At 46.6% G+C, this 22,162-nt stretch overlaps 1 protein-coding gene across 3 annotated transcripts in view; it reads right to left on the minus strand.

Moving 5' to 3' along the window:
• The window catches only part of ZNF831 (zinc finger protein 831), a 99,647-nt gene that overhangs the window by 24,138 nt on the left and 53,347 nt on the right, over window positions 1-22,162 (minus strand). For all 3 annotated transcript variants that reach the window (XM_019757164.2, XM_074317338.1, XM_074317339.1), the window contains exon 4: window positions 19,260-19,411. In XM_019757164.2, the coding sequence (XP_019612723.2) occupies window positions 19,260-19,411 (152 nt within the window). The remainder of the gene's footprint in view (window positions 1-19,259; window positions 19,412-22,162) is intronic.

A 22,162-nucleotide genomic window follows, 5' to 3' on the forward strand; every position in this document is an offset into this window, starting at 1 on the left:
CCATTTTGTAGAAAACTCTTCCAATTACTCCATTTTGAATTACAAAATACTGTTTAGAAAGATTCATTACCCTGAATGCCAATCAGTGCGGGTTTGGGTCACTCATAGATATCGCCTGACAAAACTGATTATCAAAAGGTGAGGGGAAGGGGGACCTCTAAAACAAATTTAGTCATTATTCCTGAGCTTTTCGGACACAATTATAAGCACTGAATGTTGTAAACAAGTCTCTTGAAGTCTGCTTTTAAAAGCAAAATAGGACATGTTTATTTGGTGGAAATTGCAAATGGGCACCTACCAGAGAAATGAAAGCGCTGCCCTCATGTTACCCAAATGGGTGTTATGGCTGTGGATAAATTTCTATGATGGCATTGTACTCAGATTCTAAAAGTACTAACTCTCAAAGAGCTGGGATGGAAGTGAAGGTGCCCTGCTCTGAAAACTCTATTAGATGACTCAAGCAAGTGGCTCTGGTGATGACAAAGGCCACATCAGATGCATGCTACAAGTTCAGCGAGAATGGCTTTGTGAAATGTGAGCAGAAAACACAATATCACGAAACTAGCATTTCATGTGCCGTGTGATTTAAAGGGGCATATGCAAGAAGATGAATAAAGTCAATATTATACATACAAATTTGCCTACTGCATCTGTACCTTTATACGTTACATCTCAGATTGGCCCCCAAATTCCTTTTGATCTTTGCAATGAGAAAATAGGGCTCGTATATGTTGGGACATATGTGGTAAGTAGCTGCATTTTACGATTTATTGATAACTGGTATCTTAGGTTCTTGTGTAAGTGATTTATTGAGGAGGCGCTTCTGGGAGAAACTTGAAGGAAGTGAGAGAAACGGGAAGAAGTTAGACAAAATATGGTTTCCGGAGAGTCCACAGGAGCTCTGGAATATGAATACATCACAAAATGTGTCCCCCTCAGGGGCAAAAGGGCTGAGTGGTCACAGCCTCATCAGTCAGTCAGTGACTGCAGGCCACCCCCCGGTGGTTGTATGCGTATTGGGAGCGAAGAGGTTCCCTACAGCCAAGGGCAATCCTTTAGAAAAGGGTACAGATAAGAAACATAAGCAGCTGTCACCCTCCACAGCCAGGACAAAGGCACGGGTGGTGCTTGACATGAAAAGTGGTCTGGGAAAGACACCAGCAGCATCAACGACAACCATCGCCTTGGAGCACACAGCACATGGACTGTCACTGGCTGACTGCACCAGTCTTGGTTCTCCGCTACCTAGGAAGCCAGAGGAGGCTGGGATACACACCTGTTGTTCTGAGCTCAGCAGCCATTCCTCCAGGCTGATTCTTTCTCAGGAAATTTCCCTTCTCCATATAAATTGGCTGGCTTATTACAATCCCTTCTCCAGGAGGGGGCCTATTATACTTGTCTGGCCCAACAGAAAGTGCAAGGCCAGGCGTCTGACCCAAACCTTACTAAAGCAGAGTCAATGCCGGGACTTGAATTAGAACGCTGTCTTTCCACCACGAGCTCTGTGGTAGGCTGTAGGCTGGGGCCCCTGGGGCCACCCCACGCCTAGGGGTGAAGGCCCCCCAGAGGAAAGCTAACTCAGATAGGAAGAGAGATGCACAGAGCCCTGGGGACAGCATCTGGGTCCATGGATCCAGCAGGGACCACCCTGGGCTTCTCATTACATGAGCAAACAAATTCCGTTTTTTGCTTAAACCTTTTTGAGTTGGATTTTGGTCCCTTGCTACCAAGAATTGTGACTCATACAAAAAAAAAAAAAAAAATGTTTTCCTGCCTCTTACAGACATTACTCATTTTCCTTGCGCCCCAGGGAGTGAGATGGGTGGGTGCCACAGATACCTGCTGACCCCACCACCACCACCACCCCCCCCAGCTATATTAAAGGTGGGATTAGGGATTTAGCTAACTCACCTAATGACAGACTTCAAATTCAAGCCTTAACTATCTGCTCCCAGTCCCGGGAAAATCATCTAACGTGTCTGTATATGAGAAACAATCGTGACTTTGATGAGAGAAGCCAGTCTTTCCTATAAAGATGCATTTCCAAAAGACATTGATTAATCTAGTTTCCCATTCTTCTAAGCAAAATAATAGAGAAATCATCATTTCCGTGCTTATCTAACTACACAGCTGACTGCTTCGTGACTCCTCAAATTTATTGAGTGGCAAAACTGGAAGCAAAGAAGAAATATGTCCTGTGTCCTCAGAAGCATGCAAAGCCTCAAGCTCTCAGGACCAAAGCAAGTCTTGCTAAACCAGCTGTGGAAAATCGAAGGAGAGATGGAGAAACGTAAACACAAAACCAAGCAAAATGAAAAAGAGCCTCTTCCTCTTCAGGGAGACTTCCAGAGCAAACCAGGTTAAGTGGGTTTTCTGAGCTTGAATGCAGAATTACTTAAAACTCATGAAAAATGTTCCCCATTTCTTAATTTAAAAAATGATATTTATGCTTTGAATGTATAATGAAATGTTACCCTAATGAATCCAAATAATTGAAATTAAACACAACAGGACACACCATAGGATGTAAAAAGTAAAGCAGATAGAGATTAATAAATAAAAAATCAAGAGTTTTCCCCCCTTCACTGAGCAGTGTGAAAAGCGGGGAAGACCCCTATAGACCCAGGAGTCGTTTTAAAAGGAAAAGAATTGCTTCCATATTAAAGCATACAAAACCAATTTCTTTTGAGCCACTAACATGGGGATTATTAAAAAATCAATAACATATTATGTTTAATCCATGTGAATGAAGATAAATGGGAATGTATGTCTTTGGTCCTCAGTAGCCTTGGCTGTAATGCTTTTTGGAATCACTGTTGCATGTAATTTCTGTTGTTTTTGCTATTACACTTGGAGACGCTTTAAAGTCTCAACGTTAGAGGAAACAGGGGGAACTCAAGGAAGTGTGCTTGATTTGCCCTTCAAGAAACAATGACAGATACACAGTAGATGCTCAGTAAAGAACCACTGAGTGACTGACTGGATGAAGCCACTTCCCCAGGGCAGGGCCAAGCGCCAAGAGCAGTCAGATTGATCAAAGTACCAGGACATTAAGAATAGATGGGTCTCATCTGACTAGATTTGGGGTCCACCCGTGTGTGTGTGTGTGTGTGTGTGTGTGTGTGTGTGTGTGTTTGAATGTGACTTCATTACTATCATGAAAAAATGGGGAGATTTTACTTAATGGGAAATTCTGAGTCTGGTTTCCCTATAGAGATAAATAAGCCATGAGCTATGATGCTCACCGTACAATGTGATGCCAAGCCTTATTTTTAAATCACATATATGTTTATATATATTTATAAGCCTTATTTTTAAATAACATATATATGTATATTTATATATATACATATATATGTGTATATATATATATATATATACACATATATATATATAGAGAGAGAGAGAGCCCAAAAAATGTATACCCATTTTACGAAAGGAAAAAACTGTATTAAAATTGTAATACAATGAATGACGCTAGCATTCATTTGATTAACTTTTGAGCGAACATCATACTACACATTGCTACTGTAATTCAACTTTGAAAAGTAATACAAAGATAACATCTCTTAAAATGTGTACATTTTTTGGCACCCCAATATATATAATGATACAAATGATATCTCACCAGCCCTGCAAAATGGATACTGTTATTATTGTTCTCGTGTTACGGATGGGGAAACAGGAAGAGAGGAGCTAAGACATGTCCCCACGGCCACGGGATGCTGGATGGTGGCACTGAGACTTGAACCAGCACTGTGCCACTGTCGCCTCTGCTGGACAGGCTGCTGCCTCTCTCCCTCCCGCGTCTCTGCTTTAGAACATTTGCTTTTTAATATTTCTATGTCTGCCTTTTAAAGATATGGCCAGCTCTGTGGTATGTTTCCACGTTGGGGAGAATAGAAACATCTCATGTGCTTGGCACAGAAAAATTTAGAAGTGCTGTTCAGTGTACAATGGCTGGGAGCCTGCGTGGGCAGCCAAGCCAGCATTCTGCATCCCGTGTCCGGACAAGGAGCCCCAAAACATTCTTCAGCACCCCATTTGGTCCTTCCTTTCTCCATCTCGGCGACCCTCTCCTTTTCTCTTGCTCTCAGCCTGGGCTTCTGCTTTCCCTCTTTTAGTCATTATTTTCACTCTTGCACATCTGGGAGGCATTTAATGAGATCAATGAAACTACACAAAGGGCCGGGGTCACCTGCGTGCTGAGACAATGGCACGAGTTGCTTGTCAGCGGGGTTCCAGCTTATTGATTCAGAGACTCAAACGCACAGGGCTTTTGGATCAAAACCCTCCACTCCCTTCCTTGGGCTGCAGCCTGGCACATTAGATCAGCCACCTGAACTCCTAAGAACATAAAATCAGTTCGTGCCCAGGGGTCCCTTGGTATTGAATGCAGGCCCCCCGAGTGCACGGGTCCCCCACAAGGGCAGCGAAGCCCAGTCCATGCCCAGACACACACCTGGGCGAGATCAGGAGAGGGAAAGGAGCAGAGATGAAACTGTGGCCTCGGGCGCAGACCCGAGCGGTGCCAGCCTGCCTGCTGCTCGCAGACCAGCACTAGGGGGCCCCCTTGAAGCTTGGAAGACGATTTCCCATCAAAATAGAAAGTCGTGCTTCGCTTTTTCCGGGTAATAAATTCACAAGGCTTGTTTTTTAACCCCCACCAGAGGTTAAAATAGTTTGAGAAAAAGTTTTGGTAAATTCATGGATAACTTTTGAGGTTATGTGAGGCTGTTGTCAAAAGAAAAAAGAAAAAAGAAAGAAGGAGAAAGAAAAAAAAAAGAGAGCCTTTCTCTCTGCTCATGTAAGACCCAGAATCAGAGAGCCCGTGAGGGAGGATGGGAGGGGGGCTTTGGGCTTTCGTGTTCCTTCTAGAAGGGTCCACGCAGAACTGTGATTGTCAGGCCTCCCTAATGCCACTCGGGGGGATTTGGGGAAGGTGGGGAGGAGATGTTGATTAGCCGGCACTGCGGCTGCATCAGGCTGACTGCCGCCCAGCCAGCTGCCTGCAGCCCAGACTCTGCGGGATCAAAGGCTGCCTCTGCCGCCTTCTGGATTTTTCCATTGCTCTCACTGCAGTCCGGGGCGAGTGCTGGTCAAGGCTTTTGCACTCACTTCTTCCTGGCAGGTACTCAGGAGTAAGAGCAAAAGTTGCAATGTCTGAGTAGGGGTTAAAAAAGAACAAGAACTTTATCGGATTGACGAGAAAGGAGACAGAGGCGGCAGAAGGAAAACAGCGCAGTTAAGGGAGGGGGCGTCGCACATTAACTGTGATTCAGAGACTCAAATGCACTGAGTTCATTTTTCAATCTGCCTTTAGCTAGGGGGGAAAAATAAGGAAATTATAGAAAATTGAGAAACAAACATCTCCGAGAGTGCTTTGCACCCGGGGTGCTTAATGAACACTTAATAATTTCAAATGCTAGTACTTAGAAAAATGGCTTTTGTCCGTTCCGGGAACGCCAGGTGCCTCGTAGCAAAAACGGAAAGCTGAAAATGACTGAAAATAATCATTAATGTCTATGTGGAGGGGGATACAAAAATTACCTTTTTTCATGTCTCAGGAAGTTAAGAAAATAAGCAAGCCAAAATTGTAAGAGTTTTAGCAAAGGAAAAGCCTTGGAACTGAACTTGCATTTCTCTACCTCAATGTTTGAACCTGGGCAAGACTCCTAATTAGGATGGAGAGTGGCCACAACTTCCCCCCCCTCCCCAACCCCATGGGGCCATATTGAAAATTAGATGAGGAAAAACATTTGAAGGAAACTCTCCAAACTCTCACGTGGGAAGCAATGCTAGTTGGAGCACATCCTCCATGATTCCTGCCAGCACCCAATGGCGGGGTAAAGAAAGGCCAGTGTGGATGCATTTATCGTGAGGAAGGCCGTGTCCTGGAGCAGAGGTATCATTGCCCAGAGGCCTGAGATGAGGTGGGGCTGGAGCATGGAGGATTATTCAGAGCCCTTCCTTTATCTTCTCTACCTTCCCCTCAGCAGGGAGAGCACCATGCATCCATGTGACGTGAGTTACAGTGCCCTCAAATACCCTCCTAAGTACCCACTAGGTCCCCATGGGAAATTCACCATTCATTACTCATTTGTTTGGCTTGCAGACCTGGGGCGGACAGTTAGCCCACAGTCAGCCCTGGCAATCACCACACCTACAAAGGCCTTTCTAGTTGACGCAGGACCTTCCTTCTCACCATCTCATGTAGCTGGAGGCTCTCCACAGTCCCATGAGTACATTTCCTAGACGGGCCTCATGGGGTTTTCAAGGGCTGGGTTAAATGAATCAGTGTAGGTGAAACCTGCGGACTGGGAATCTCCCGCCACCCCCTTTTACAGATGAGGATCTGAGGCAAAGAGAAGGGATGACCTTTGCCCAAGGATGTAGTAAGAGGGCAAGTCAGGACTCAAAGGAATTCATTCCTCTGAATCCAAAAACAAAATTTCTTCCTCTGCACCAATCTTGGCCTAAAGGAAGCTGAAAAGGATGGGCCGGGGAGATTATTTGGCTTTCCAAAGTCTATTGTAAGAGGGAGATGGAGAAGACCAGGTCTCTGGGATAAGAAAGCACCTGCAAACACAAATACAATTTAAACAGACCTGTGTTCTCAAATTCTAGCTAGATGTTGAAACCTAACCTCTCTCTGTTTAAAAGAGAGATTAGTAAAGAGTTAGTGAGGCAGACGTTAAAGACATACTAGCATCAACACAAGACTTTCTCTTTGGTGAAATCAAGACGCTTAAATGGGAATTGAAAAGAGAATTACTTTCTCATTATGATCAATGTGGTCTATAGATCACTTAAAGTTATTTCTTCTCTAAGCTCACCATTGGTGACACCATTCTGCCTCACCTAACTAACACCTTAGTTAGAGACAATCCTAAAGGCTCGCTTGTCTCCAAAACTAAAAAGGCCTTGCCCCTCCTGAAGACCAGGTACCAGGTGGAGGTGGAAGGGAAAAGTTCCAACGAGATGAGCCCTTCCTCATTTTGTACCCCATCTGGAGACCTGTTGATCATGTCTGAGGTCCTCACTTCTCATCCTGCCCCATCCTCTGATCCCATTTGGCTGCGGGCTCCAGCACATCACATAGAAAATTCTAGAACAAAACTCAGGTTTCTTTTGCAGGCTCTGCTGAGAAGGGGCTCTCTCCCAACTCCAAGATGAGAAGGGTTTTCAGAAAGTCCTTCAAAAGCAGGACAGCCTCCATTTCAGGTTTAAGATTGAAGGTATCCTCTCTCTCTCTCTCTCTCTCTCTCTCTCTCTCTCTCTCTCTCTCTCGTTTTTTCTTTTTAATTTTTAACATAAACATGCATTTATCTTTCAATACCCTTATTTCAACTTCTCTTTAAATGACTAAATGGTCCTACTCTCCCACCTCCCCACCTGGACCAGATTCGTGCCCTGGCCATTTTTGCCTTCCCACCTCTGTCTGCGCAGAAATCAGAATTCAGAATGTGTCATTCCGTTTCTACAGGAATCTATTAATGATTGCCAAGGGAAACACTTAGCATTTTAGATAAATAAGTAAATAGTAGTTAAGTGCTGTGCGCCTCAATTTCCAGCAGTTTAGTGTGTATGGCAAAAAAAAATATATATATATATATGGTCCAAGGAGGGAAAAGCATGATAAAGAATGACAGCCTTTGGGTCTTCTGCAAGCCTGCATTGCTCCCATCTGCGGGGAGGGGGGCCGGATGGAGCGGCCTTGGGGAGGGGCGTCGTCGGAAGCACGGCCCCTCCTCCCTGCGTTCTTGCCTCTGCGGGCGCGCGCGCCCTTGTCCGCTGCCGCCGGCCTTGTGAGGACCCCGCATTGGGACGCTTAATCGTATCAGCGAGCTTACCGCATTGCATGTGTAATGACTTGTTTACCAGTCTGTACCGGCTCCCTCTGCCAGACTGGGCTCTCCCTAAGGACAAGGGCCGTGTCGTGTTCTTATTTGCCTCTCTTCCTGCTCCCACACACTGCCTGGCACAGAGCACACCCCGGTAATTGCATGTGAACCTCGGGCTGTGTGACTCTAATCTATTTCACAAAGGTGTCTCGGTTCACCAACCCTTCCCTGAGCTCCGGGAGAAGAGGCTTCATACACCTTCTGCTTCTTCCCTCTCCAGGGGTGTGAGGGAGCTCAACCGTTCACAGATACAGGCTGAATTTCATTAAACCATGAGTCAGAGATGGTTTGGGCGTCTGTGGTGTTGACCTGCCTGGCCCCCTCTCCTTCTGGGAAACCATCACTCCTTTACTCTTAATGGCTGTAGCAGAGGTGACCCCAACTCATCCCTCCACACAAGGCACGACCCAGACCTAGACATTCAAATCCCTAGTGATGGATTCAGGAGAGATGCCAGGCCCGAAACAGGCCAATGAGATTTCATCTGGGGACTTGGGTTATGAACAGGAGTCAAGCCAACATGGGTGTGGACAGGCTGGGCAGGTACCACAGGAGCCAGTGATGATGACGGAGAATAAAGAGGAGCCAAGAGATCAAGAGAAACTGAATCCCAGTGACATCACTGACACCTCTGGACCCAGCCAAGCCTGAAGCCACTATTTCTGTTACGTGAGATAACAAATTTTTTGTTTGGCCAATTCGAGCTGAGTCTCTTTTCCTCATAGCCCAAAGAGTCCTCCGTAATGCAGACATGCAGGGTTTAAATTTCCACCTCTGCTAGCAACATTTCAGAGTAAGAGAACCAGGGCGTCTGTTTGGGGATAAGAAAAGCTTGCAAAGAGAAACATTGCTATTGTATTGGCAGCTGCAGCCCTGGGAGCCTTCTCATTTTATCCCGGGAGTCTGGGCTGTGGCCCCAGATCCCACACCAAAGCAGAAAGTGCTGAGAAATTCATCACTCTGGCTTGTGTTGATAATGAGGAATGAAGACAGTCTCAGCCTTTGACTAAAGCCACATATATCACTGTTTGCTTCCCCGAGCTCCCCAGCGACCTGAGTTTTCTGGGAGTTAGCTGAGTAACACTTTGGGCTCAGAAGCCTGCAAATCAATTCATATCTTCTGCAAGTTCCTAACCAGGTCTAATGAATTGGCGAGGCACAGAGGAAGCCCTGAGTGGCTGGGTGCCCTTTGCAGGGACGGGCTCTCTGGGAGCAGACTGAGACATCGTGCCTCGGCTGAGGAACAAATCTATTAATATTTGGAGAGAACATCAAATGTACCCAGTGGATTCAAAGTTTGGTCAAGAGAAACTCACTTCTCTGTGATTAAAAAATAAAAAAGTCTTATCATCCCTCCATGTTTTTTTTCGCTGGATAACGCCATCCTGCCACAGTCTGTTTAGGCAAATGGATCTCCCAGTGGGATGCAAAGTCAGGTGGAAAGGCCCTTTTGTCCAAGGGCATTAAAAGAAGTACCTTTTGCCCGTCTAAGGGACTTTTTAGAAAGTGTGATAAGATCAAGGAAAGAAGAGGTACTCTAATATGCGACTGATGGAAATGGAAATTGGGAAGCAATTTGGAAGTATCTACTTAAAACTGCACAACACAACACTCAAGGCCCAGCAATGCTCTTCTCCAGTCTGCCCTGGAGAAAACCTCTGCTTGGGCCAAGGAGTTTCCAACAGTGGGTCCAAGGAGCATGATGCAATAATGAGCCACTGGAGATGACCAAGTGACCCATTGTGAGAATGGCTATGTAAATTAGGGTATTCTGTGCCAGACTCTGTCCCCATTTACGAGGTTGAGATAGGTCTGTAAGTATTAACAGTGTGCAAAACTATGTCGTTGAATAAGAAAAGAAAAAAAAAAGCTATACAATGAAATGTGCAGTGTGGTACCACTCCTGTTTTATATATATATATATATATATATATATATATATATATATAGAGAGAGAGAGAGAGAGAGAGAGAGAGACAAAGAGAGAAGAGAGAAAGAACGATCTGGCTGATGTACTTCAAACTCCAAACCAAACAATAGTTTTATCTGTGGGGGAGGAAGATTGGGAGTGAGGGGTGGGGGGGAGAGTGGGGGGGAGCAAAGCAAACATTAACCTCATTTTAATATGTCAAAAGTAGTATCAGTCATTCATGATTACACATGTGATTAAAAACTGATAATTAACTTTCTTATTCCTGTAGGTGGAGCATCGCTTTTTCCAAGTTCTTGTTAAACGCGGACATGCCCGGTCTCAGGCGCCTTCTCCTCAGCCTCCTGGCACCCACTCTATCCACCCCAATCCGTGTTCCACTCTGCGCCCAGAGGCATCTTTTTAAAACCTACATTGGGTGGTTTCTCCTGCGTTCCTGCCCTGCACCCAGATCCTTCAGTGGCTCAGGATTGTTCTCAGGAGAAAGACGAACCCCCCCCACCCTAACCCCCCCTGCAAAATCCTGCCCATGTGTCAATCCCCTCCCCCCCACCTCCTCTCACAATGCCCTGGGCACAGACGCATTTCTCACCACTCCACCTACCACAGACAGCACGCCCACAGCGCCCAAGTGGGCTCAGGTCAACATCTCACCCCCAATGAGGCAGAGAAGGTGGAGCCTTCCAGTGTGTGTGTGAGGGTGGGGGAGTGGGAGGGGTCTTGATAGAAGTCTCTTGAATGGAGAGTTTAAAATCTATAGATGTCAAGGCTTTACCAAAGTTGAGGAAATACTAGATTAGACAATACCAGCCAACAGGGATCCTAGTGACAGAGCAAAGGAGGATATAGCAGCACAACCAGAGTCCCAGGGAGAGGCTCAGACCCCCCGGGGTGGGGGGTTGTGATCTCAAGCTTACAGTTAAATAAAACAGAATGACATAGTGAGAAACCTATTCTCTTATAATCCCTCTAATTAAGGAAAGAAGAAAGTCTCAACTGGGTGCTAGGGCATCTGCAGTGCCTCCCTTACACTTCCCAAAATCTCGGTTTAGCAAAGGGAGCAGACCTCGAGCTCCTGGCCTTCCGCCCACAACACATTCTAGCTAGAATGTATGTACCAAAAACACCATTCCTAGTGTTTTTACTCTGTAACGTCCTCTCAGTGGCACGTGATGTTGGCTTTCTGTGTCGGTAACGATTAAGAGCTTCTCTTTAAGGTAAATGTATTTACGTTTTATGTACAAATAGAAAAATAAATAAAATAAATGTATTTGCATGTTTTGCAAGTGAGCCTGAAGGATAACACAAGCACATGATCATCTAGGTGGCGTGAAGCAGATGTGACACTTCTGAAGGTGGCGGATGGATTATTTGCATTTAGAAAACACTGTTGACCACCAGATGTACCATCTCGGTGGCCTTGGGCAAGTCACTGAATGCCTCTCTGCGTCTCAGTTCCTCTGTCCGCAAAATGAGAATGACAGTCACTCATCACAAGTTTGTCGTGGAGATTAAGTGGGGATGAACCTCCTAAGTGCAAAGTGGCTTCTGAGTTTAGTTACTGAGGGAGTGTTCTCAAATCTCACTTTAAAATGTAGCCTTGAACTTCACCGTGTTTACTGCTAGAAGCCATGCCAGCTGCAGGAAATTGCAAAACCATAAACTCAGTGTAGTTCTTATCACTCAATGCAACATCTCCCTTCATCAGTATGACTTCAGATGTGTCATCCAGGCACAGGCCACCCTCACCCCTCTTTAGTGCTCCCATTTTAGTCTGTGTACCCTCAGAAGCAGCACGACCTCCAGTGCCCAGCAAAAGCCCGACTAATTAACCTCCACTACAGCAACATTCTCCATTCAGTTCCGCAAAATGCATTTCTAAGGAAGTGTGTAAGAGCACTCTTTATACAATGGAATGTTTGAATGTGTCCCAGCTTTGGAGTACATAGAACAGGTCTCAGTTAATGGAGCAGGTCCTTTTAACACAAAGCGTTTCAATAATAATAATAGTTTAAAAAATAGAAGCTGATATGTTATCGGCAAGGGAGAAAGCGATGTGCGTATAAACCCAAAAACAGAGCAAACCTAATTATGAGATTCTTTTTTGCAGCCCGGGGTCAATAACTGTGACAGTAGGAGACCGGGAATAGGGCTGCGTGCAGGTGGGTTTTAAGCTCCCTGAGACTAGAAAGCCCCACTTGAAATGCAAACAGATTTCAAGGATGTTGTGTTCATCCCCACTGCACCCCACATCCTGAGAAGAAAAAGTGTCCATTTCAGAGCAGTGACGTCATCAGAAGGGTGTTGGGAATTGTATAACCACAACAAAAGGGTACCGGCAGAGGCTTTCACTCGGGTGGTGTCACCCACTTTGTATGGATGTGTGGGTTTTTCAATTGCTTTCTGTAATGGAAAGATAACACTTGAATGAGAACATGTGTGCACGCACGCACACGCACATACCTGCAAAGCTTCTCTTCTTAAGTGGGACCCTAACTTGGGAAGTAAACATTACAGCGACCATTTTCATGACAAGCCTTGGTGGTGAATTTCCCCTTAAGCTAGAAGACACGGTCTTTCCCGCACCTGCACCAGCTGGCATGGGGTCATTGCCAAACAGAGACAGCCCCCCAATTCCTAAGCTGGCACCAGAAAGACAGGTGTTCTGGGGCGAGGAGAAACCACCCAGCAGGGTCCCAGCACACCTTTAACCTGTACCCTGACTTTTGAGATGTGCTGTCCCCCTCACTTCCCAGAAGACACACCTCCAATACCTTAGTTAAGCCCCACTATAGCAACCAACCCATTAAGATGTCATAACCATTTTAGAGGCTTAATGCTAAAACCAAATGGCGTATCCTGACCAGCAAAGCGGGGACACTTGAGAATTTCTCACTCCCCTGCTCAGGGGGAGGATTCGCTGTTCATCTTCAAAGCAGCCTAACGGATGGTCTCTTTTTTTCCTTTACAGCAGTGGCCCCAAACATATTGTGAGAATTTCTGCTCAGCGTTGTAGACACCAATTATACACATGACTGGGTTTATAGATTTTCAAAGATGATTTTGACTACAGGTGGTTTTGACTAAAGGACTGGCTTTGGAAATGAATTTCCCACTTAAGATTCTGTCCCACTGTAGTGCAAGGGAGGATCGCAGGTCAAAGGACATCAAAATGAACATCTTCAGGTCCAAAGTCACCATCTTCATCTATCTGTGCAGAGCTTCCATCTGTACCAAAACTGAGGTGGTATTAGGTACTGTATTTCCCCGAAAATAAGACCTAGCCAGACAATCAGCTCTAATGCGTCTTTTGGAGCAAAAATTAATATAAGACCCGGTCTTAGGTTACTATAATATAAGAACGGGTCTATAATATAATGTAATAGAACAGAACAGAACAGAACAGAACAGAACAGAACAGAACAGAACAGAATAGAATACATAATACCGGGTCTCATATTAATTCTTGCTCCTAAAGACCCATTAGAGCTGATTGTCCAGCTAGGTCTTATTTTTGGGGAAACAGGGTAGATACCCTTAAGGTTGAAAATGGCAATTCCACAAAATTGAATCTAGCAAGGGGGTCAGGGAAACTGGACGTTTCTTTTTAGATGAAAAAGTTTCTTTTATGAAGAAAAGAAAGATGAAGTTTCTTCTGCGCTGTTCAGCTCACTGCCCCCCTAACTAGATGCCTACTGGATCCTTCTGTTACTGATGAATCTCTGTAACACCACAGAGACGAAACCTCCAGGTTGCACAACCATTTCTTTGTTCTCAAACCTCAAAAGATTTGGGGGCTAGTTGGATAGTCCTTTCCAATGAGCCTGACCTTCAAGGAAGCTCAAGATAAGAGATTTACCTCTGCCTGGTCAGTCGTTCACTCAAAAAACACTTACCAAGGAAGTGCTACCATGCCAGGCACTCGTACAAAGGTGGAGGTGACCATCAGCTTGGTAAATAGGATCCTTACTAATTGAAATCTTTGCCACTGGGGAAATGCCACCTAAAATTAATTCATTCACAATGGGGACCAAAATTTCACAGTAAACAGTGAAGAATTAAGGACTTTGAGAATTTATCTTGAAAAACAATGAAACCAAAAGTTATCCTCATCAGTTTTCTCTTGTTCATTTGTCACTTAGTCTCATTCTGCCAATGGTCCCTGCCATCAACTTCATGAAATTTTATCTCTTATGCACGATTTGTGGTTTCACTTGGCAATCAATGTATATAGTGTGAAAATTACCCTGAAGGGCAGGGATGGATGCTAATGGTAAGGATTTTGAGAGGAAGACAGGGAGAGAGTGAGAGAGGGAAAGAGGGGAGAGAGGGAGAGGGAGAGAGGGAGAGAGAGAGAGAGAGAGAGAGAGAGAGAGAGAGAGAGAGAGACTACATTCATCAGTAATTTATTAGGGAAGGGAAGGTCCTATCCCATGACAATCATTATCTCTCCAGCCAACCTCTGATTGGGGCGTCTCAAAAAGAAAGTTGGGATTACAAGGGCCTTCCCTCAAGTAGATGTTCGCTGTCCTTGGCACATTCACTGCCCGGATAGCTAAGAACCTTCTTTTACGAATCCCTTCAATGAGGCAGCTTGAGCTTCTGAGGTTAAATCCACCTAACTCCACACCTCAACCCTGATCCTAAAGGGAACATGGGTGAGGAAGGACGTCCTTTGAAATATTGATACCCCTGCCCATCCAGTCACTTTTATCCTGGGGTGTCTAGTACTAAATCAACTCTATTAGACATCTGTAAAGAAGCTTCCAGCTTCCCCCACCCGCTTGCCAGAAACCTAGCTGGGATGGACCATTGAATTTAGGTTTAAAAAAATGGACTCAGTTCTCAGGAGAGCCTCAACAACGCCGATCACTATAAAAACCTTATAATTTAGGTCTTTATCTTTCATAACTCCTCTGGCCTTCTGCTTACAGATGGCTTCACTGCCAAGCCATCTGTTAATTCAAATGATTAGTTCCAAGCTATCAGAATGGTTTAAAAGAGAGGGAAATTAAGCATCCTTTTAAAAAAATGTTTTTCAATAACATCCTCTCTCTCTCTCATCCTCATCAATTATTGACAGGAAGATTCTCCAAAAATAAAGAAGACAATCACTTACGTCTTATTTCAGCCCCTGGACACAAGTATTCCTGACTACTTATTTTTAAATGTTTTACTGATTCTAGTCAGCCTATAAAGATCAGGGCCAAAGGTTTTCCCTACTTTTTAATCGGAAAATCTGCCCCCCTCCACAGATCATTATCAATTTTTGGTTGGATTTCATCAAGTTCCCCCAAATCATAGCCCCTCAGGTCACTCAGAACAGATCACCCTACATTACCCTGCCAGAGAAAACAGGTCCACCCCCCAAAAAATATGCACCCTTGCATTCCCTCACAAGCATACTCATGCGCACGCACACACACACACACACACACACACACACACACACACACACACACGGGACAGTCGGCTCCCTCACTGAGAAGACAGCTCTGATCTCTCCGCCCAGGACCTGCCAGGTCAAAGGAGACAAGAAAGTTGTTTGTAAACGGTGGACACCAAGGCCCATCTTTCAGTTCCTTTGAAGTTAAAGCACTTTGTCTTCAAACACCCACCACTCTCGGAGGGCCTGTCACTCCACTATGAAATATTGGCATTGGCAAGTGGTGGTGCTCACATCCCCAAACCCTTTGATTTCCAGGCGGCATTGATTTGAATGCACTCTACCACCCTCCAATGAGATGGTATCCATCATGATCCATCCAGCCCGGCTTGCTGGCATCGCTGTTCCCCTGACACTTCAATAAGGAGCAGGGGGTGATTAATATTCCCCGGGCCAGTGCTCAGACCACACCCAGCTGTCTCACAGCTGCCCTTTGGGGAGCTCCTTCGTGATCCTCCTAACTGCAGGGGAGAGAGCCCTTTGAAAATGGGCACCGGTGACCCAGGCCTCTGGCTCAACGAGCTGCTCAAATAATAAACATGAAAGTACAGACATATATCACCATTCGAGGCTATTGCTGTGACATTGTCACCGACACTGGGGGCCTACGTTCCCAAGGGGAATTTGAACTATGGCTAGCCTCTTATTTCTTGGCTCCACATTCAGATTTTGTTTCTGACTTTTTTTTCTCTTTTCTGTCCAGGTACGGTTTTGTCCACCATTCATGGGCACCCCCAGTTTGGGGTGCCACTTAGGATTGTGGTATGACAGCCAATGTTGAGAAAAGAAGTGCACAGAAGTGAGATTTCTCCCAACATGGAGGGAGTCGGAAGATGCCCACTGTTGTCAGTCTGTGGGAGGGAGCAGGACAATTCCCTGAGGCTGAGAGAAGCTTTTAGGGGAAGAAGGGATGAAAAGGACAATGAAATGCAGAGGCTTTCCAAATGGTCTCTCTGATCCCCCTGGGTCCCCCACGGTCACCATGAGCACACCTGGCGCAGGTGCAAATTAGGAGGAGGCACCCACTTCTATTGGAGGGTATGTGGAATGGCGCCCCCTGTGGGACGAGGGGAGAAGAGTCGGGGCTCCTTGCTTTGGGCTGACCCGGCCCCACAGCCAAAGCACAAGGCCAGACAAATTGGGTGCTGGCTGGCTTTCAGCCCCTATTGGCACAATCCACACAGCCACACACGGGGGCCCTGACCATCCGCTGTGCAGCCTGCCACTGGGCCTTCTTCCTAAGGAGAACCTAGTGAGTCCCACAGCCCAATGAACCCGTCAGGATGGAGGCTACCTGTAACCACTTGGACAACACTTTCCCTGAGTGTGGGACATGCCCTGCTGGTGATGATTCCGTCTTAATGATTTCATGTTGATTTAGGTTTCAAATAGAACTCTCTTACAGTAAGAATACAGCCGGTGTGTATCGTGCACACTGAATGTCCATGTGTGCCACTGCCTTTTCCACATAGAAACGCACATAGAAATGCGTTTTAAGGTCACTTCTGTTGGTTTGGGGATAGGGGAAAATTTGTGAGAGTGGTGTAGTGGTTGAATCGTGGCCCCCCAAAAAATATATGTCCAAGTCCTAACCCACAGAACCTGAGACTGTGACCTTACTTGGAAAAGGGGTCTTTGCAGATATAATAAATTAAAAATCTCAAGATAAGATGCTCCTGGATTTAGGGTGGGCTCTGAATCCCATGGTGAGTGTCCTTCTAAGGGAAGGACAGAGGGAGCTCTGACCCCCAGAAGCACAGGGGAGAAGGCCACGAGAAGACAGAAGCAGTAGACGGAGTGACGCTGCCACAAGCCAAGGAAGCCTGGGGCCAGCAGAAGCTGGAAGAGGCAGGAAGGACCCTCTCTTGGAGCTTTGGGGGAAGCAGGAGACTCCTGACCCCCAGAACCATAAGAAACTCGCTTTTTGTTGTATTAAGCCACCACGTTTCTGGCAATTTCTTCAGCAGCCCTTGGAAACTAGTACAGATGGTACCCAATGGAAACAGTGACTTCAATGGCTTCCTGTGTCTTCCATGCAGCCCAGCACACACCAGCCCACCTGGACTCAACGTGCCTTCCCCAGGTCCCCCGTTCTCGCCCCGGAGCATTTACTCACCACTCCCTAGTACAGAGAGCCTCTGTTCTATTCTCTCTACATCCGAATTTCCAGAAGAAGTCCTATATCTCCCTAGAAAACACCCCCTTTGGGTTCCTCCCTTAACACTGGCCTCGTCCTCCACTAAACAACGGAGACCCTTATTACCGCATGTCCCACATTCATTTGGCACGCAGCATATGCCAATTGGTATGCATGCATGCTTATTATGCTCAGTAGATAATAACAGCCAACATTTATCTGCTTTACAGTCTGCAGAGCCCTTGCCACACACAGTGGCTCACTTGATCTTCACGCAGAGGCATTGAGTGAGTAAGACCTACATCAACAGCCTAGTTCCAAGCAGGAAGCTAACGGACCCACCCCTGTCATTCCCAACGCGATGCAAGCAAAGGGAGTCTGTCTTCACCCTGCTCCACGTTTAGCGACAGCAGAGCTTTTCTTTCTCACCCCTTCAGTGCGTAGCATGGAGCTCAGGGATATAAACATGGAGGCTGAGGTGAGTTGACAGGGGCCGCTTGACTCAACTCTCTTTCAGGTGCTGGGAAGAGAGCTGGTGAGAAAGCTCTGACATCTGGGACAACTGGCAGAGTTCTGGCGGTTTCTGTTAGAAGGGGTGCTATCACCCAAGCACACCCCACTGGGCAATTCCATTGGTTGTATCTATTTGAGAAGGAGGAAACTAATGGGATTGACGATGAGGGCCACAGAAAATGAAGAAAGAGCAAAGCTGGGCTCCTTGGTTGCATTTGTGCCTTACCCCCACCTCACCTCATCCCAGCCTCTCCCACGCGATCTTAACCCTCCACGTTCCACAGAGACGATGCTTTCCTCCCACAATTGGCCATCCAGTTGAGCAAATACCTATCTTGATTTAAATTCTCACTGAGAGACAAGACTAGTCCTGCCCTTGCCCACTGGAAAGGGCTTTGGGGGCTAGGGGTTGGGAGTTGAGGGGGAGCACAAAGCGCCATCTGCCTGTAGGGGGCACTGGAGCTACACAAAGATAGAGGGAGAGCTGTGAGCCAACTGTCCTGTGGGACCAAAACCTCAGACATCACAGAGCCCAGGGTCAGCCCTTGAGCCAAACAGACAACAATTAGCCACAAAAGGATGGTAATTCAGTCACTGCTGGCCAGATGGGACCCTGCAGCCTTTTCACAGATGGTCTTCATTTTCCCCAGTCAACACCCTGCAAGCAAGGCTAAGATTGGGCTCATTACTGCTGGAGAGAGGGGAGAAAGAGGGGAAATTGAGGTCCAGAGAAGTTAAGCAATTGGTGCTGGTTGCCCAGTGATTAGAACTGAAAATAGCCCGTGTTCCAGGAAGCAGTCTCCATTACTCCGTCCTTCATGCATTTCCGAGCATGATGAAGAGGGCCCCTCTTACCACTCACATGTAAGCGACGTTCCCTGCAGCTCCCACACATAATAACTACTTATGTCTCCATTTCACGTGGACGCTCAAGCCCGTCCACTGACCTATTTCAGCCTTGCAATGGCCCTGTGGAAAGAGTCACCTGAACTTTCTTTCTAAAGACGGGAGGAGGGGCTGGGCACCAAGACTTCCAGTTGGGGGGAATCTGTATGTAGCACACGTGGGCAGTACTCAAGGATGTTGTGGACTTCTCAATATTGGATTCGCAATCAATCTCACTGGGTATTCTCACCCAGTACCCTGTCCACCAGTTTAGGGTCCTGTTGACTGCCCCACAGATGTCACACTTTTGTCATCATCTCACAGGCATCTGTCCCTGCTGCTAAACTTCAGGCTCCTGAGAGCATAGATGACTGTCTCCTGCTCATCCTGCAGCCTGGTACCTTTTCAGACGCAGTTTGGATTCACCTCCAAGGAAACTGTTACCTGTCATGTCTGAAGAAGACTGCCCAAGAGTCCTGCATGCGTCCAGCCCCTCGAGTGGGGGAGGGTGACTGTCTTTTCTCAGCGCCCGGAGTGGCTTGCGCAGTCTATCTGCTTTCTTATGAACACGACACTGCAAGAAATTCCCTCTGTACCTGTGGGACAGAGAAGTACATGGATAGTGACCAGTCTTGAGAGCATGTTCCCAGAAGTTGATACACACAAAATTCCACAACGGTGATGCTCAGACAATAAAACCCAAGTCTCTGTGGGGGAGGAGGGGGTTTGGGACAACACAGGCTCTAAGTAGCTTGTCAGCTCTTAGAAACCCCTTATCCCTTCTATCCTCGTTTTCGTTCCATGACATGGGGATAAAACAGGACCTAACTCATGAGGTGTGGTAGGGCTTAATGATGCAGTGCTTGTAAAACGCTTCCCAAAATGCTTAGCACATAGCAAGTACTTACTAAAGGTTAGTTGCTGTACCTAAATACTGAACCCTATGGTCGTACACTTACTAAACAGACTTCTGATAGCGCATTCTGCAATGACAGAAATGCTCTATAATCTGCATTGTGAGCATTGAAATGTAGCCAGTGTGTCTGAGGAACTGAGTTTTACATTTTATTTCATTTTAATGGACTCAAGTAGCCACACGCGGCTAACGGCTAATGCACTGGGCAGCGCAGGTCTAAAGGGTCTCCCTGGAAAACATGGGCATTGCAGACCATGCAGAGAAGCCTTTCTAGATGATCTGGTCTAATCTCCAAAGCAAATTATTCACGTTCCAGTGGGAGGGCATAACAACGACAGAAAAAGAAAATTCTAGAGCTCTTATTTATAGTTAATTATTTTCATACAGACTCTCTTATGTCTATCGTTGCATGCCCTTTATAATGTACATAATACATGGTTGGAGTAGAACACATGTATCGTTTGTAAATGAACAAGTATGCATTTGTTAGGGTGCAGGCTCAAAACCATTTACAACCTGTAGTAAGAATGTGCAACAAACAACAGATCAGCAAGCTAGTCTAGCGCCCCCATGTTGCAGGTGACAGAACTGAGACCCCAAGCCGCTGTGATGTGCCCTGAGACACAGGCAGACCAGTTGGTCAAGCGGGAGTTAGGCTCTGACCCAGGGCTCTGTACCATTTTGTAGAGGTCACCATCAGTGGTCAGCTCTTTAAAAGGATCTTTGCTCTGCTTCTAGCTGCCTGGTCAAGCCACAAAGACTCCCTTCTCTTTATAAACCTCAGTTCACAAGAATTCTAGTCCCATGACGCTCTTTCAAACCACCTGGCTGAGGAGGAAGGTGAGGCAACCCGCTTGGCCATTTTCCTTTCTCATTTGTCTGAGCTGCCGACATCCAGCCGCAGTCCCATGATCACCAGGGCTGCTCGCAGAATTTTAATTAAGGTCTGCAGTATGAATGCAGTATCCTCTTGGGTGCTGATTTTTACGGCACCAACAATGAGAAAGTGACTTTTTGTTCATTTTCCCTGGTGTTTGGGAGGGGCTCCACGTACACGGTAATGTTGCCTCCCCGGCCTTGAACAGGAGCTGTCATTCCCCAGGGGTGCCTGCCTTGTTTTTTGAAGCAGTCCATCACTGCTTGTCAAGACCACAGGTTCCTGAAAGAGCTATCTGAGCCGTGGTGGAAAGTAACAGGGCTGCTGTTTCGATAATGACAAGCCCCTGAACCCGTCGGGGCTCCTGCTGGACTGGGGCGGAGAGTGATTTCAAACTGCAGAAACAAAGGGAGGAAGGAAGGTGGGGGGGTCACAGGGAGAATTCTTCTATGTGCTGTGGGTCACCTTTGCCCCCAAGTCCGTGGGTGACTGCCACACGCTTGCAGGTGTTAAGAATGGCACAGTTTGAACTGCAGGGAGGTTTTGCTTTTGGAAAGTGTCCAAGCAAGGCACTCCACTCAATGAAAATAACTAGGAGCCTGCTGGGAGAGTCCTGGCCCCTGAATTCAGATCTCATTCAGGGGGAATTTCAACCCTTTGGACCTTGGGGGGAGAACCCAAGTGGATCTTGGCGTTGTCCTCAAAGCAATACTTTGTTAAATATGGGCAGGGTCTGTTTCTTTCTCTCCTGGGTTCTCCCAGAACATTCCACGTGCAACCCCTCATGGAGCAGGTCCACCCTGGGGATGAACAGCCAGGGTGACACAGGCTCCCCATCACCAGTCACGCCAGGCCTCCTGCCGGTAGGTGGCCCCGTGACTGCCTGTCACCTTCACCAGCTGCACGGCCACAGCCGGTGCTGGAGTGTTGACTACTAACGGTCCACACTTAGCCCCTCTCTAGAGGATTGCCCTTGGCAGATGGGTGCCATCTTGCCTGGAGAGACCTGGGGGAGTTTGCACACACACACCCCTCTCAGGAAAGACCATTAGCCATTGACTGACTGTCATGGGATATGACAGCCCAGTCCCTTTGCTTCTAAGTAGGACAGTCTCTGGTGCATCTCACACTCCAGAGCTCCCCATGGGATCAGGCAGGACTGGATCGCCAACACCAAATCTTTGCTTAGCTCTCCCCTTGCCCTGATCTGCTTCCTTCACTCCCTTACAAGCCTCCTGAGAGTCGGCCCTCCATAAGTTACTTGGCCAAGAATCGCCACCTCAGGCTTTATTTCCCGTGAGCCCAACCGCAGACGCGTGATTTGACTGTCTTTTCCTCCTTCCCTTCTCCTCACTCCCATTCACCTACTTCCGTCAGAGATATTCACTTGGGTGTGTTTGATAAACACCCTTCAATATGCACATGTCCTGATAAACATGTCGTGTCACTTTTGTGCATGACATTGCACCATAGAGCCATTCTTTTGCTTACTTTATTTCTACTCGAGGTCATGTTTATGAGATCAATCTAGATTTCTGTATTTATGTCTAATTT

Source organism: Rhinolophus sinicus, linkage group LG13 (assembly GCF_036562045.2).
Source record: "Rhinolophus sinicus isolate RSC01 linkage group LG13, ASM3656204v1, whole genome shotgun sequence".
Taxonomy (NCBI): domain Eukaryota; kingdom Metazoa; phylum Chordata; class Mammalia; order Chiroptera; family Rhinolophidae; genus Rhinolophus; species Rhinolophus sinicus.